At 36.9% G+C, this 16,646-nt stretch overlaps 1 protein-coding gene across 2 annotated transcripts in view; it reads right to left on the reverse strand.

Moving 5' to 3' along the window:
* SLC2A13 (solute carrier family 2 member 13) overlaps window positions 1-16,646 on the reverse strand; it is a 166,703-nt gene that overhangs the window by 30,525 nt on the left and 119,532 nt on the right. For both annotated transcript variants that reach the window (XM_074827760.1, XM_074827762.1), the window contains exon 6: window positions 12,548-12,668. In XM_074827760.1, the coding sequence (XP_074683861.1) occupies window positions 12,548-12,668 (121 nt within the window). The remainder of the gene's footprint in view (window positions 1-12,547; window positions 12,669-16,646) is intronic.

Below are 16,646 nucleotides of genomic sequence, written 5' to 3' on the forward strand. Positions count from 1 at the left end.
GTACAGATACCTTCGATTTCCTTGGGAGTCTCAAAGAGCAAGAGATGCTTACATTTAGGCAAAGTTTCCTCAATGCAATCTTGCAAGCTGTTCAAGTGACTGTAGACAGTAAAAATGTCCTCAGACTACACTGATTGCACTGACCACATCCCCACTGACTACTGGGAGCCTAGATGCCAAGTGCCCTACTGATACTTCATTTAGGCATCAGTCTAAAACCTGCCCCTGAGTGGGATTTGGACATGTGAGCTATGAAGGTACTCCAAAACCCTTCATGCTGTGCAAGTTATCTGAAAGCTTCTGGCACAAGCTTTCCCAGTTCTTGCAAATGCTCAAAACCATTGCTACTGTGGTTAAACTACCCAGGTAGTCTGAAGAAGCCATCTCAGACCCAGAGATAGATTCTCATCAGTAAAGCCCCTGATATATTCTAAGGGATAACTTCAGGACTTAAATAGGAGAATGAAAAACTGTAAAACATGGAGTAAGTCTGGAAATTTGAAATAAAAATTAAACTTTGAAAGGTAACATCTGAAAATGTATAATTAAGGTGACCATAATAGCTTCGACATATATTCCTGTAACAACAAAACCAAGGAAATAATCCTTTCTGAGTGTGTATCTTTATCATAACAATGACTTAGTGAATGAATAAATAAACTGCTTAAACTACTATAGCATTATGAGAAAAACTAAAAGTAACTGTATAACAAAGTCCCAAGAAATTAATCAGTAAAACAGATTATATGGATATAACAGTAACATCACTAAAACAGATTATATCGATTTAAAAAGTCCAAAGGTACATGTTTAAAATCTAGTCATTCGAACTTGTCTTACTATGATGTTTGTAAGTTATGATAAGGTCGATTCATATGGTAGTTGACAAAAAAGAAGGCTGGAAAAGTGTTAAAAACAATGTATACATTTGCATTTTCCTACTTCTCCCAAGTTTCAGAAACTTGTGCTCTTTGTTATTGTGTGCTTTCTAAACTATCAAATTATTGCAGGATTTCCACATTGTCTACTTTTTAGAAAATAAATCTATTTTAAGCATCCTCTTGCTTAACTGACAGGTCAAATTCAGGTTTGAAGAGCTTTTTTTTTTTCCTATTAGGAAAGCTACATTAAATCAGCTCTTAATAGAGAGAGAAACTGCAGAAAATATTTTTACAATGGAGATGAAACAAAACTTTCAGGCAGAAGTCAATCATCTAACTGTAGCAAACATTTCTTCTGTTGCAAAGGTAAACAAGAAAATCATAACTCTGCAATTATCAATTATGAAAGGAAAGGACAATTCCAATATTACATTAGTGAGACTTAGCCACATTTTGTTAATCAATACTAGGACAGCAATGGGCAGCAACCAAAACAGTTGACAGGAACAGAGGACTGCAGATGAATAAAAACATTTTTATAAATCACAAATGTGTTTAAGTATGTAATTCTAACATTAAAAATAACTAAAAAATTATAGCATATTCCAGTGAAAAGAATCCTGTGATATCAAACAGTATGCTGATATATGATTTTCAAACTGTAGAACATCTTCCATGCAAATTATGTTGTATATCAAAGTACCTTTTAACAACATGAATTTCTAGAAAGACCCAGGGTACTAGCATATCCAGCATGACATCCTGGCATATAAAGCAGCCACTTCCAAATACTACATGTTATCCCGTGCAGCAGTGTATTTTTAAGTGAACTATATGCAAATTGTATCCAATGTGAACACCACGTGGAAAATTTAAAGTTGTCTTTATGCAACAATTCTCTGCGGAAAATTTCAAGATTCAAGGTTCCTCTAGATTTATTCTTTGTATGTTTTACTTAAAGCAGAAATATAGTCAAATACCCAACACCAGCCAGAACACCAGCAAGACACAGGAATGCAGAGGAATGACAAGACACAGCAATGAGTGTCATCTTCAGAGTGTTGCCAGCAGAGGACAGGATGGGGACTAGACACCTCATCATCTCCCTCAATGTCTTCACAAAAATTGACGCATGAGCTGAATGACAGAACTGAACCATGAATTGTCTGTTCTGTCCTACAGGGCTCGCTCTACAGATAACTCCATATAACATCATATAACATTGAGTATCAGTGACCAGTCAATTGGGAGGCAGAAGGTATCTTATTAATTCTTCCCTCCGCATCCAGCAGTCCAGAAAAAATTCGATAAATTTGATTACTGATTTCAGTGTCTGCCTATATGGCTGTTAATTCAGCTGTTCCTTGGACTTTATTGAGTATGCACAACTGTGTCTTCCAGCTGGCATTCAACATAATAAAGGCTGCTGGATTTCATGTCAGGACAAATGTCAGAGGTTATAGTTACTCATGACAGTTAAAATAATTTAAAATTATTATTTTCCACAGCTTTTCTGAAGCTTGTCTTTCAGGTTGAAAAGTTAAATAACAAATATTTTAAAACCCTTTACCTTTGGGTTAGGATTTTCTGCCATTAGCTACATAGTGAGTTCATACAATCAGGCTTTGACTTCAGATTTTACAGAGAAGAGCAATTTATCTCAGAGGAAACCCAGAAATTCAATATACAAGACTTAAAGTCCTTTCAAATCTAACTCCCAGCAGACTTAGGGTAGGTGGTTGCTGTTCAGACCATCTAGCATTCTTCTGTGCCCTGTTTTATCACTGATATAAAATTTTTATGTTGACTTTGATGGGGTATAGCCATTGCTTTTTCCAGGATGAAGATCAATTTTTTTTCCTCCAATATTCCAACGTATACACATTACAACTGTTTCGTAACACAGTAAAGAAATCTGTATTGGTTAATAAAGACTAATGATCACTGAAGGTGCAGCATGAAATAAGCAAGGAATACTTTTTTTTTTAAGAAGCAATTTAAAAATAACCCAAAAAATCATGTGCTGAGACTGTTTACTCTAAATTACTCTCTCAAAAAATGGAAATAAAATATACAGTAGTTTCAGGCTTACGCTCTTCTTCACTCTAGCCCCATTACTATTTGCTAAACACACTATTTGTTAAACAATTTGAAATCGAGCACATACTCTTACATACATGCTCATAGTGATGTAAATAAATTAGGACACACAATATACCAGGAAAATAAATGCACAATACTTACTGACATGTAACAACCTACTACAGGTCTCCTTCCTGTCCTCAAATGTACCTTATCAGCCCTACCCAGATATACCCAAACATGTCACAGTATAAATCTATAAAAATACTGGTACTTCAAATCTACACCACGTATCAGTTATGGCTTTGAAAGCTCTATACCAGAACATTCCAGGATGTCTATGTAGGAAAGGAAATTTGCACCCAATTATAAATGGGAAATGTATTTCTGTTTATCATGAAATATTTATATCCATGCTAAGGTTATGAGCTAGTGTCTTGGAAACAGGTTCTTCCATGAAGAGACAGTTGAAAATTCCTAGGCAGGATGGTTCTCAATCAGACTGACAACTCATCAAGATTGAAATACCTGAGAGAGATGATTTGATTTTGATGAAACCAGGCAGCATTACAGCAGAAAGGTTTTGCAGCGTGCCTAGTTCCCTCCCTGCTCACCAGCTGGGCTCCTAGGCAACCCAACAAGGCAAGCATCTAGACTTCATATGCTCCAGCCTATGTAGCAGAATAACAACAATCAGGAATGTGAGGCTCCAGAAGTCTGAAGATGACCAGCTTCTTTGCAGCTCAGTGGCATGAAGCCTACAGAACAAAAGTCTCGGTAGCCTGGCCCCTCAGTTTATTTGGAACTGCCACGGAATGGGATTTCAGGGTTCCTGCTTTACTGTCAGAGTATGTTTACAAGCTGATGGACCATTAAGAGACTAGATATCCCCAAACGTGCAATTCCCCACTCCAATTCTGACAACACAAACAAGGCTTCCATGCTCTTATGTCCTCCTCATTTGACCAAATGGGAATATCTGACATCTGGAAGGCTAACTTCAAGTCCCTTGCTAACAATTTCTTGCCAGCCTGAGCACTACCAGCCTTCAGGATGCTCTGCTCTGGAGCAGTCTGACCAATGAACGGTTCCTGAGGTTATAGGTTGATCCCAAAGATCACAGTGCCTTCCTCTTTCACAGAAAAGTCAAAGTACATAGATTAATTATTACTTGGCTAGCTGTGCACATTTTTCTTGATATCAAAATTATGGTTTTTTTCTTCCTAACAGAGTAGTTTACTAGCCTCTAGTACAGTCTCTAAAAAGATTGAATAAAATCTCTGACCTGCTAAGGTGACCCTCCAGATGCCAATGAAAGGTTCAGAATTGCTTCTTCCCCCGTTTTTTCCCCACTGTTTAGAATACTCCATACTTACATTTGGTTTGTGATTATATTTTGGTCTTTAAATTTGTAAAATGATCCTGTAAGTAATGACTTTCCTACAATTCTCAGGAGTCTCTTATTTTGAGCTGCAAATTGTACCTTGTCACTTCCTGTTGAGTGATTTAGCAGTAAAACACCTTTGCCCAGTGCCCTTGCTCTGCAAGTGCCATTTCTCTTTTTGTCAGTTTATTTTCTCTTTTTCAAGCTGAACCTCAATTTCTGAATTGTTAATTTTAAAACATTTCATCAGTTTTCACTTTTGCCACATTTTAAGGAAATTTCAACTCTGCCTTTTATATCCTGCTATCCAGTTATGAAACTATATTAGTATGTTCCTATCATCCAATTACAGAGATACAAACTGAGCTTGATAATATATTGCGGACTATGTAGTTCTTTTCTAGAATGGAATGCCTGATTTTGTAATATTCTACTACATGGGTAGCATGAACAGTCTCCCAGAGTAACGTAATGCCCACAAATAAGGATGTTTCTGGGAGATGGACTGTTTCCACTTGTTTTGGATTCATCAGTCTCACTGAGCACATGCTGCATAATCAGCCCTTGTATGTGAAGTAGCAGCTATACACGAAAATCTAATACACTTGCAACACGTAAGACATTTTGCTCATGCCCCATCTTCTCCACAGAATAATTTCCACCGTTGTGAGCTTGTTGAACCCACTGCTCCTGCTCTGCATGATGCAAGTATTCATATTGCTCAACAAGGTTTTACTCACAGAACTGTAGGAACAATAAAAAACAGGCAGGAAAGGCTCGATGTAGGGACAGGAGGGTCTTGCAATATCTACTGAGGATTAGCACATACCACCCAAAGAGAACATAAGCTGCAAATCACCGCAGGCTGGAAGGGAATGTCACTTTGATTGTGCTCCTTTCTACTCTTCCAGCTTGCTGTTTCCCATATTGGAGACATGATTCTAGGCTAGGTGGATCTTTCATCCCAGCTGGTATGCCCTCAGATTCACTCTGTGCTCTCAAGATTGGTTATGCACACAATCCTCTACCTCTTTTAGCATGCAGTGTAGCTGCTTTCCAGCTCCTTACAGCTTAACACCACACTGGAATCAAGCTTTCCTTGCTTCTGTGCTTGTATTCTTGTATCTACAACCAGAGAATGATTCTTCCTCCAGCCTCAACTGAAAGAAAATGGCCGTGATAGCTAAGCTGAGTATCACTGGTCAGAGTGTGCCTACCCAGATGGACTCAACAAGGGACACAGGCAACTGATGAATCCAAACAAGGAAAACAGACAAGATATTCAACTCAACAAAAATATAAGGACTTTTGGACAAATATTGCAGTAGATTTATCAGCTCTGTTCACATATGAGGACATCAATGCATTTAGCTTTCAGCCAGCTACACAAGTAAAGAGCTTAGTCTTTTTTTTTTTTTTTTGTAAATGGCTTACTGTATTTTTTTGTACACAAACTCATTTCTGTTAGGTACTAGGACCTTGTTTAAAACTGCCTGGTGCTTGTGTCTGAGGTCTTGTACTGTTTGCACATGCTTCACTGCACCTCAGGCATGAAATCAAGCACTTCCTTTTACTTCTGATGATTCCTGAGTTGCTTCCAAAAGCTGTTAAATTCTGACTAAATATCACTGGCCAAGAATATAAAGGATGCTTTAAGTAGTTAAAATGCATGGCAACTGCAAGATACCACTTCAAGCTGTTGTATCTGAGACACAGTAAAACAATATTTAACAACAAATGAGAAAACCTCACTTGGACTCCAAGAGCACTTTCCTGCTATTATAGGAGACCAAACAACAGAAGTTTATTTGCCGAGGTCTACTGGCAGTCTATTAGATAATACATGTACCTACACAGTGATGTCCATAAGGAAAAGCTACCATTTATAATCACAGTACTCATATGCTACCTCCAGTTCTGTAATTTACCATGCAGCTATTCCAACAGATCTAAATCACAGTTACATTCAAGTATGATCAACCCTTCCTCATCTTCAAATCAGGCCCCTGCTCCATCTAGTCCACTGAAACTGTTCTTCGCTGATTCCTTCCTAGGTAAGTTCCAGACCAGTACTGAATCCTTATCCTTCATGATATGCCAACCACATATAAATACATTACCTCTCTTCAAACTTTCCTTAAACCCATTTTTCAAAGACTCACATGCCTCAACTAAGCAACACAATTTATATAAACTCAGAGCAACTGTTTTTGGCTTCTTGGTGGTTGCTTCTTCTGCTTTAGAGCTGAAGAGGCTCCCAATGGCTCATCCGTTTTTCCTACCTATTATAGTCCTACAAAGGAAACTACTCTCTACAAACCTTGCTTTGCTTAAGGTCATCATGGCTACACCACTACTACTATAAGCACCTTGACAGCAGACTGTGCTGGACTGCTGACACCACATGAAGTGTCCTGATCTACTCGCACATAGGTATCAATCGTCTCTTGTCTTTGATGATGTTTTCTTCTGAATTTATACAGGCCCCAGCACAACAGCTTCCTGATTTATGCCTGGAACTAAGCAACACAGACAATAAGTAACAGAAACAACTGACTTACATTTACCTTTATTTTGAGCATAATGGCAGTTTCCATAGAATACTTTGCTTTTAAAACTACTTTTCCAAAGACACCCTACACATAGATACTACACTCCCAGCTTCTAGGCAGATCAGGTACAAGCCTTGTTCAAACCTGATTGAAATCATCCTTGTGTGACTAAAACCTGCAGACCATATAAAGTATAACACCATCACTTTGGAAGATTTTACAAAATAATTCCCTAAGCATTGTTTCAGTTTTTGTTAAACAGCAAAGTCTTAGAAGTATTTAGCAGAGATGTGAAGTGTTAATAGGGTACTATATGAATATCACCTTGCTCCCTCAAGGTTTGATTTAAAGACAAAGTAAGCGGAAATGTTAACAATGGTTACAAGGTCTGCATTACACTCACATACATAGTTCAGGTAAGTGACTTTTTGGATTTTTGTCTTTGAACTATGATAGGAGTTTTTCCTCATTCACATTAAACATGCTTACTACATGGAACTGACATTCCTTCCTATCCCTCATGATTTTAAATTAAATTACAAGTTTTGATTGATAGGAGCAACATGCCAGCAAATGGAAAATGATTACCAATTATTACCTTACATTATCAACTTAATATATTTCAAGATTACATCGAGGTCATTTTACAGTTCTACAACATAAACTGTCTATCAGAATTTTAATTACATTTCATAAGAGCTGGCAAAAGTATTGTCAAACATGTTTATCTCTTTGTATAATCATAATCTTCTGATCTTAACAGCAGAAACACATTACTGTATTTATTATTGTAATTCTCACTTATCAGAATGACCAGTAGCACAGTCACTTTGAGATCAGAAATATAAAATTAAAATCATATTTTAAAAAACACCAGTTCTGTGATATAGTGACAGTACAAAATACCAATGTCTAACTTGCAGATAGATCAGATTAACGAGTTAACAAAACTAGGTACAATAGCTAATATACTTACTATATATATCCTAAGGCTATTAAATATACAATAAAATCAGCTTCAGTTACTAGGTTAGCTGAGTTTTTCAGGACTGATCACAATTATATACTTTTGCTAAGTTTGTAAAGAAAATATGTATTTCTGCCTATTCAGCTATCTCGTAAAATTGCTGTGTAAGAGTGCTTAATATTGGTGCCTTCATCTCACTGGTGAGTATTTGTACAATGAGCTTAGAAACATTAACCACGTGAGGGAGACTAATTCAAAGATGAACAACAGAGCCCTTGTGTGCCTGGCACAGCTGGCGCTGCCTGTATTATTTCAATCAAACTCTGAAGACAATCAGTTCAAGGAGGAAACTGAGAAAGTTCTTGTGCACAGGTATCATTACCCTAGAATATGAGCCTCAGGGTTAACTTAAGCTCAACACAAAGTCACCATTTTCATATAGTAGCCTAGGTGAAAAATACTGCTTGAGCAGAACAAGTTCAACATTATGTCTTCTACAGCTGACCAAGTGTCAAGAAGTGCAGTAGGAGAGACAGACACATGAAAGGAGACAAAAAGACCAAAAATACAATGCAAAAGAACAACAGTCATTTTCCAGAAATGGGTGAATGTCCCAGAGAAAGACAGAGTGTGACGGTCACACCTTTGATTCTTTAAAGATTGGAAAAAGGCAGTAGGGTAACTAGTGCACATGCCCTAACCTTGATCTCCTTCCAGGTCCACGCAAGTCCCCAGTAAAAGTGGGAACATGTTTATAGAGTTTTGAGCAGTCAGAATAATAATAGGAATGGCTATCTTATCTTTTAATATTTCAGATGACAAATTTTTGGATGATGTTGTTTTGTACTCCTAAATTTACCTCTGAGCTTCTCTGTGGCCTTAATAAGTAACAGTTCACAGCTGCTGAAGAGATTAAGATCAAAGAAGAGAAGTGGCCACACTGCAAACATCTATACAACCTTATAGAGATTGAGTGTGAAAATGAAGTTTGATTTAAGGATGGCACACAGATGAGCATTCATCTTGCCTTTCCTCAGTAAGACACCCACCCACTTCCACCTTTGAGGAGTCAAAAAGAATATCAGTGTTCAGGGTGTCCTGCTGGATTTGCATTATTTCAATGGTATCCTTGTGAATGAGGATTACATTTAATTTTTTTCACTGATTTACAGATTATTTTTTGGCTGTTGATCAACTATGATATTATACGTCTCTACATCAAATGAAAATATTTTACTTGATATTTGCAGCCTATCTTACTGGTTCGTCTTCTGCAAGCACGTACAGGTAATCTGTACCTCTCTTTGCATGGCACAGCTCTTTCAGAACGTAGTATTCAAGCCCTAGGTGCTTTTCTGAATCAGGACAGTGACCGTGTTCTTTACTTGCTAGTCTGTTCTATCTTCATTGTTACTGTAGCAGCAGGAATTAATCTGTGCAGAGAAATATGGATCTGAGGGAACAACAAACAGACTGTTTGTAGTAGCTCTAAGGCTTCCATAATGGACACCCACACTTACTCTAACCCAACAAATGTGCAAACATAAAAGGCATTTTTACCCTGCACAGTATTGGTGAAACTTCTGTCAGCAAAATACATTTTACTGATGTTTTTATAACTTATAAATACATTTTGGCAGAGACAAATACAAGTTATATTTAGGAAACACCCCCATACTCTGAGATGGCCAAGCTGCAAACAGGTTTAGGCTCTAAACATATCGCACCTCAGAGCAGCACTGCATCACCATTAAATGGAGGAGACTGAGCATTTGTGTAGGCACACATATTTAAAAGCGGTTACGGTAGCTACAGGGAGATGGCATTATGTGTTGATCTTCTGAAGTCCTGCTGTCTTTTGCTCTTCCCAAACTTTCTGAGACCTCTTCAAGGCCTGCAAGATACAATGCTAAGCAATATGAGATACCAGCAGTTATACTGAAGCACACTAAAGTATGCGTTAAACAGCAAGAGACCACTGCCATTAAGTTACTTCATTTTACTTTGACTGGACATCTTATCTAACTCTCCCTACAGTAACATTTGCTACCCTGCGTGGTGGCTATCTATACAGCTCCATTAATGCCATTATTCTTAGAGCAGCATAGAATATATGCAAGATTAGCATTATGCAAAGTAGACTTTTACTTTCAAATCCTCAAGTTTGAGAATCTATTTGACTCAACTCCGTAACTCCATGGGGAATACCTTCAGGGCCAAAAAGGAGTGAGAGGTGAGCCTCCCAAAATACAGCCCAACCTTCAGCTTTCCTTTGGTTTGCAGACCCCACCTCCTCTTCCTTCCAAGACCACGCATGTTATGTCGAAGTTCTAACTTGGGTGGAACGGTGAAGACACCATCTACTTTCTGATGACAAAAACATTTTTTTAAGTTTCATGCAGCTTATTACCCATGTGCACAGAAAACAGGAATACCCATATCCTGAACAGCCACTTTTCCAAGTCAAATATAATGTACAGCTGTATGCTATTTACTCTAGAAATAATTTAGATAAAGTAATAAATTAATGTATATTCTCTATGTGTAGCTACAAGAGCTTGGCAGGAAGGCATGCTGAAAGTAAGTTCCTCTGGAGACATCACTGGAGACAAAACGTTTAAAATGTTTTTCTTCCCTTAATCCATGCTGAAAGCAAACAATATTTCTTGCATTTACTGCTGCTCCCTTAGCTGAAGACACCTGGAATTTTGAGGCTTTCTGCTACAGAGTCAGTGGCTGATATCATCTCACATAATAGACACTAATATTCATGACCCTGAAGGAATGTTCCTCCTCTGGCTCTAGCAAGGTAAGGGTTTGGTGATGTTTTGAAGCATGAAAATTGATATCCCAAATATAGTTTTAGATACACAAGTGTGAAGGTTGTTATTAAACATATAAATGCCTAATTTTTTTACATCCAACAGTGAGTATTGTAGCCCAATTCTGTGATCTGTGGCAACTGCATCCATTTATTAGTTTCAACTCTCCTGGATTTTGTCTCTTTACAAGGTATACTATAAGATTAAAATAGAAGCAACTAAAGCTTTCTCATACGTTGCTCATTATTTCACATCCCCCTCTACATGTTCACTTTCATCTGTAAACTGAGAGCTCCTCCTATTTCAAAATATTCTCACATGACAATATTTCAATTCTTTTATTGCTCTTTTCTAAACCCTTTGAATTTCTATCATATCTGCTTTTGTTCACTTCATGTCAGAAACATAAACTATGACAGATTAAAATATTCCCATAATTCATGAAACAGCATGCCTTTACTAGCACTACCTGCTTTAATTTTTCATGCTTTTGCCCAGAAGTGCACACTGAGCAAGCCACAGAGAGTTTAAATTTTCTTCATCACTAGCTGTGGTTAACCAGAAAATGAAAACTGTGTTGAGTAATTTTTCATTACTTCTTAAGGTGGATGAACCATAGTTCTTCTATATATATATTCTATAACCTGTTTCAGGTTATATAATCATCTTGCTTTATTAGATAACAAATAATGAGTTCTGCAAATGGTGCATCTGTGCTCTCCAGACATCCTTTCTAAATAGTTAACTTAAGTCCTAGGCAAATCCTTTTGACATCCTACTATTAATGTTATCTTATTCTGAAAGGAGAGCCTTTGTAAGCTCCTTCCCTCTTCACATCTTTTAACCAGATTACTTGCCATTTGAAGAAGTTGTATAGGCACATCTCAGAAATTGCAAAATATAGTTGACTGCAGTAGAAAACAACTAAAAATACAGGCTTTTGCACATAGGGATCTTGCTATCTGGTGGCATCTAATGTTACAGTTATTAGCATCTATTTACACTCTTTTGAAGACCTTCTGTCCGCTTCCCAGGAGTCCGTAAAACTTCAGATCCTCAGAATCTTTCACCTAAGACACTGCGCTGGCATATGAAAAGCCATGAACAATATTTCTAGCCAATATCACTAGAAAACTAGAAGTGTACTTTTCTTGATATTTATTTCTATTGTGAACACCTGTAAAACAGATTTTGAACATGTCATTTCAGCCATTTAACTAGTCTTCACTCAATAGAGAATTTTCTAGTCTGCCAGCTAAATGAACGTAACAGCACTCACACATGAATAAAACCCACAAAATATAGGAAATGACACATTCCTAACATCCTAGAAGTAATGTTATTTGAAACTATGATTGCACATGAAAGCGCATCTTCTACACACTATAGAAACAAAGGTCAAAAAAAAATCACATTTCTTTTAATTGTTAATTGGTCTGTAATTATCTGAAGATTATTATTTTTTCACTTGGGAACACATCTTCTTGAAGAGTTTACAGGTGTTATACGGGACAAACGTACAAGTAGATGAATAACAGCAAGCATTTTTACAAATTACTTTTAAAATATTCCAAACTTTGTGTCCACTATAAATTGCAGCAGATGCGATATAACAGAGGAGATCTCGAGTGTGGCGTTTGTCACTTAACCATCTCATTTAGTCCAAGAAACTCCACAGGATTATTCAGAGCATTTAAGCAATTTTCTCTATTGAGGGAAGTAGGATCTTAATTTTAGGTATCTAGTTAGTGCCTTGTACTAGACTGTGAATAATTGTCTATTACTTACACTAGGTTATAAAACTCAGTTAACTGGAAACAATCTTCAAGAAGACTGGATGAATGATCATGAAATCTCACCTGTATTTTGTGCAGGTAGAGTTTTGATGTGAAGGATCTGGTGGATTAAGTGTGATTCTTGGCGAGACCTGAGCTGATAGCAAAAATCCCGAAGCTAGGATAATGAGTGCTACAGCAGTACCTAAAAATACAGATAGAGAACAATGTGATACTTTTCTCCAGAGCACATGAAATAATTCTCTACTGAACTGAACTATGCTTGGGAAAGCAAGTCACACAGCATTTGCTAAGGAACTGTGATGAGAACCTACGAAAAACACCCTTTGCTACATCCACATCTTGAATCAGGTTAGATGTTAAAATCAAGTGCATCATGTTTAATGTCCAGATATTAAATTAATAGGTTGAGAGGTTTTTTTAATATGTGGAATCGAAGACTACATTAATGAATGGATATATTCTTTATGGTGTTGAAAATAATGCTGTAAAGGTAAAATTTAATAGTGACTTTGAAATCACCGAACTTCTTCCTACTCCCAACCCAGACCTGCAGGCTTTCCTGTAAAATAGATAATAGCATCAGCTTTTTCATTGACTTGACTTCCCTTTGTGAAACAAGAGAAATTTGACTTTTCATAAAAACACCACCAAAAAGCCCAACTGCAATTTCTGATCTTGTTTCAAAGAACACGAACATCATCTGCTAGGAAAGAGTCCTCTTCCACCTATTTGTCGCCCCAACAAACTTCTTGTGCATGAGTTGGGCAAAATGATGAGGGAAGATGGTAAAAAAAAAAAAGGTTCATACTTTGTGCAACAGGCCACTACTAGAACATAACTCATAGTTTTCCTAACTTATTTGTCACACACACACAATACACTGTATCATTTTAATGAAAATTGATATACTTCACTACTCATGATACTAGTGCAACTATCCCAAACTCTGACTTGTAAAACTTTTACATCTTGCTACTTGATGAGGCAGAGTTCTGTGTTGTATAAAACACCCTGTATACCTATGTCTATACTCACTATATATGTGGCATGTTTTATTTGAGAGGTCACATATAACATGTATAGCCTGATCTAAAAATACAAAACTAGTAATAACATTATTTGTGAGTTAGTTACTAATGATCTAACATTACCCTTACCATACAAAAACAGACTCTCAAAACCACTGAAGCACATTCCAGTTGGAAGGCAGCATACATTTAGAAGTGCGCAGTGATACAGCTTAATGGTTGAGGGGCAAACGAAGGATACTGTATTCAGTTCCAAATACACAGATATCATCCCTTTGCTCTGTATGTTAGAAGCATGTAAGTAAGTTTCTCAGAAATGCATCTGTGCAAACCTTTAGAAATGCCACTACATAGGAAACCTTAACATGTCACTCTGGTAATCTTTAAGAAATTACACATTATCTGTTTTTTATTTGGGGTTTGGGGTTTTTTTTTTTGGTGGTCAGATGTTTTGGCAGTTTCGGGGCTGGGTTTGATGGTGTTTTTAAAGAGAAAAGCAAGCGTTTCCTAGCAGGCAAACTCACGAAGTATGTGAAAAGCTTTTTCTGAGATATAAATAATATCTTAAGTACCAAGATCTGTGTAATAAAATTATTCATGAATGTGTCTGTGCAGCACCCATGGCTAATAGGCATGAATATGCACGAATTGCAGATGATTTGACCCCACATTTACCTGAACCATGGCAACTAAGACCTTAAACTCAATTACAAACTATGTGGAGAAAGCACCTACCCACCATAAAATGTTATTTCAGTTTACTCTATACTTGGCTTTGTACTGCTCTGGCTAGTAGGTACGCTAATAATCCAACTTTTCTGGGCAGGCTGGATATTGCACTAGATTTACAGTACTTTCAAAATGCCATAAACCAGACAGCAAATACCTTTAGACAGGGCTTATAATCTTATATTCATTCTAAATATGCTTTGTCTGTTTTTTTAGTTAACCAAATACATTAACACTCACTTTCAGTACCTCTGCAAATGTCTTACTTCTTTGGAAAAGTACCGAATATGTAAACTTGGCAAATGAAGTTTATTATATATTTTCATTCTGTGGGAAGTTTGTCTATGATGAACAAAAACATACAAAAAACCCCATACAAAAACAATACATCGTTAGCCGAGATGAAAAAAGAAAAAAAAGGAAATATCCTGAAGATATTTTAGACCCTCTCTGTTACAAAAAGAGGTACAAATTGTCCAATGCCCAAGTACCACCATGCTTTCAAATTGACAATTTCTGAAGGGGAAAAAGGAAAACACAAATAAAATGGATACTGCACTTGTCGAAATTCCTACATATTTCCCAATTAACAGCTTTGAAGAAAGAAATTAACCAAAGAAGAAGAGCAGAGGAAAGATAACTAAATGATGCCAAGATACAAAATGAATGGGAAACTAAGAGGAATCAGTAGCTGTAGAAATGAGAACTTAAAAGGTGCGATTTTTTTTTTTCGCAGAAGCAGTTTACTATAATTTTCCTAATGCTTCTGGATCTATCTAAAAGGCTCAACTTTTCAAAAGTTGTTAATTTAAAAAATGATAAAGATACATTAAATTAAATGTAAAATAGCTCTTTCCCAAATGTTTTCAGAAAGCAGGAAAAGCTGCATGAGTTTACAAAATTAAATTACAGTATGCTGGCTTTGAATCGAAACATTAATGTTACTATCTCTCTACTGATTATTCTTGTAGGTTATCATCTAACAAACATCAAATCAATTAACCTTTACCAAAAAATACCCCACACCCTTGCAGCAGCAGGCAAAGGTAGTAGTTTTGTCTTCATTTTATGTAATGGGAGACTGAAGCATACCTGGCTTCTCCAAAGACTGGAGAAGCAGCCAGTAATATCCCAGTGTGAAAGTCAGTGTCCTCAGAAATGCAAACCAAAGGAGAGCAGTAAAATATATTTACCCCATGAGAAAACTCATCATGGAAAACAAATCCATCAGCAGATTTAGTAATTATCATTTTATTAAACAGCCCTCTTGCGAAGGAAAACACATTGTATCCACCTAAATCAAAGTGTCAAACATTGCATAAAAAAATTCTAAATAGTACAAAGAGATGACATACGATTTCATTACCGTCATTATTTGTATTTTCTTTAAGGAGGGACTGTATGATAAAGAACACAGCAAGCAATGCAGCACAGGTCAAGTGACACTGCAGACTGACAGCCAGCAACCGACTACAGAAGAAAGGCCATTTTTACCAAACAATTACTTTGTGTCCAAACACCATAAACAAATAATGCTTAACTATATTACGCTCCTTTGTTAATTCCGTGTCTTATTTCTATATCCTCCTCTGTTCTATGACTAACATGATTTGTAAGAGACACTTGCATCTACATTTCAAAAGTATGACCTCTGAATACGTTAACCAGAGTCAAAAAGCAAAGAGTTCAGTGACTGTATGGGAAGTCCACATGGGAATCACACCGATACAGCTGGGTCCAGATAAGCAATAAATTCCTGTGGACTGGCCAGGCATATGAGGTTATTGGGGCCAAATATATACATAAATGTATATATAAATACTCCATTCCAGTAAGTATAAGACAGAGGCAGCACCCAAGAACCAGAAGTACCAGTGCAGGGCCAGGAGAGATCTGCTTCACAGAATGACAAGAAAACAGACAAGTAGCACAGGAGAAATAAGGCATTGAGCATAGCAAATGGTACGGAATCAGGTCTTTCCCCTCTGAAAGTCTTGGCACTGGCTGGAAGCACAGAACTTACAGGGGAGATGTATTTTAACTGATCTAGAAGTAGACTGTGATAAAAGTAGCAATTTGAGATTTTTTGTTTTTTAAGACATGAGGAACATGTTTTTCCGATCTCCTCTGTCACGACCACATTTCTGAACTTGGACCATGAAAAACGCTTCAGGTTTCTTGATTCCAAATCAAAACGGTAACACACCAAATACTCATTTATTATAACTTGAAATACCAAAATCCTTCCTGCATGTTTTAATTTACAGATTTGAGTAACTGTGTATCAAAGCAGACAAGGCACTGTGCCATCACTGTTCTGCCTATATAAATGCATTCAAATACTGTGACTGTAGATTAACTCCCATCCCTTGGGAACTGCAGATGGCCAGCGACTTGGCAGG

This window comes from Strix aluco, chromosome 5 (genome assembly GCF_031877795.1).
Source record: "Strix aluco isolate bStrAlu1 chromosome 5, bStrAlu1.hap1, whole genome shotgun sequence".
NCBI lineage: Eukaryota > Metazoa > Chordata > Aves > Strigiformes > Strigidae > Strix > Strix aluco.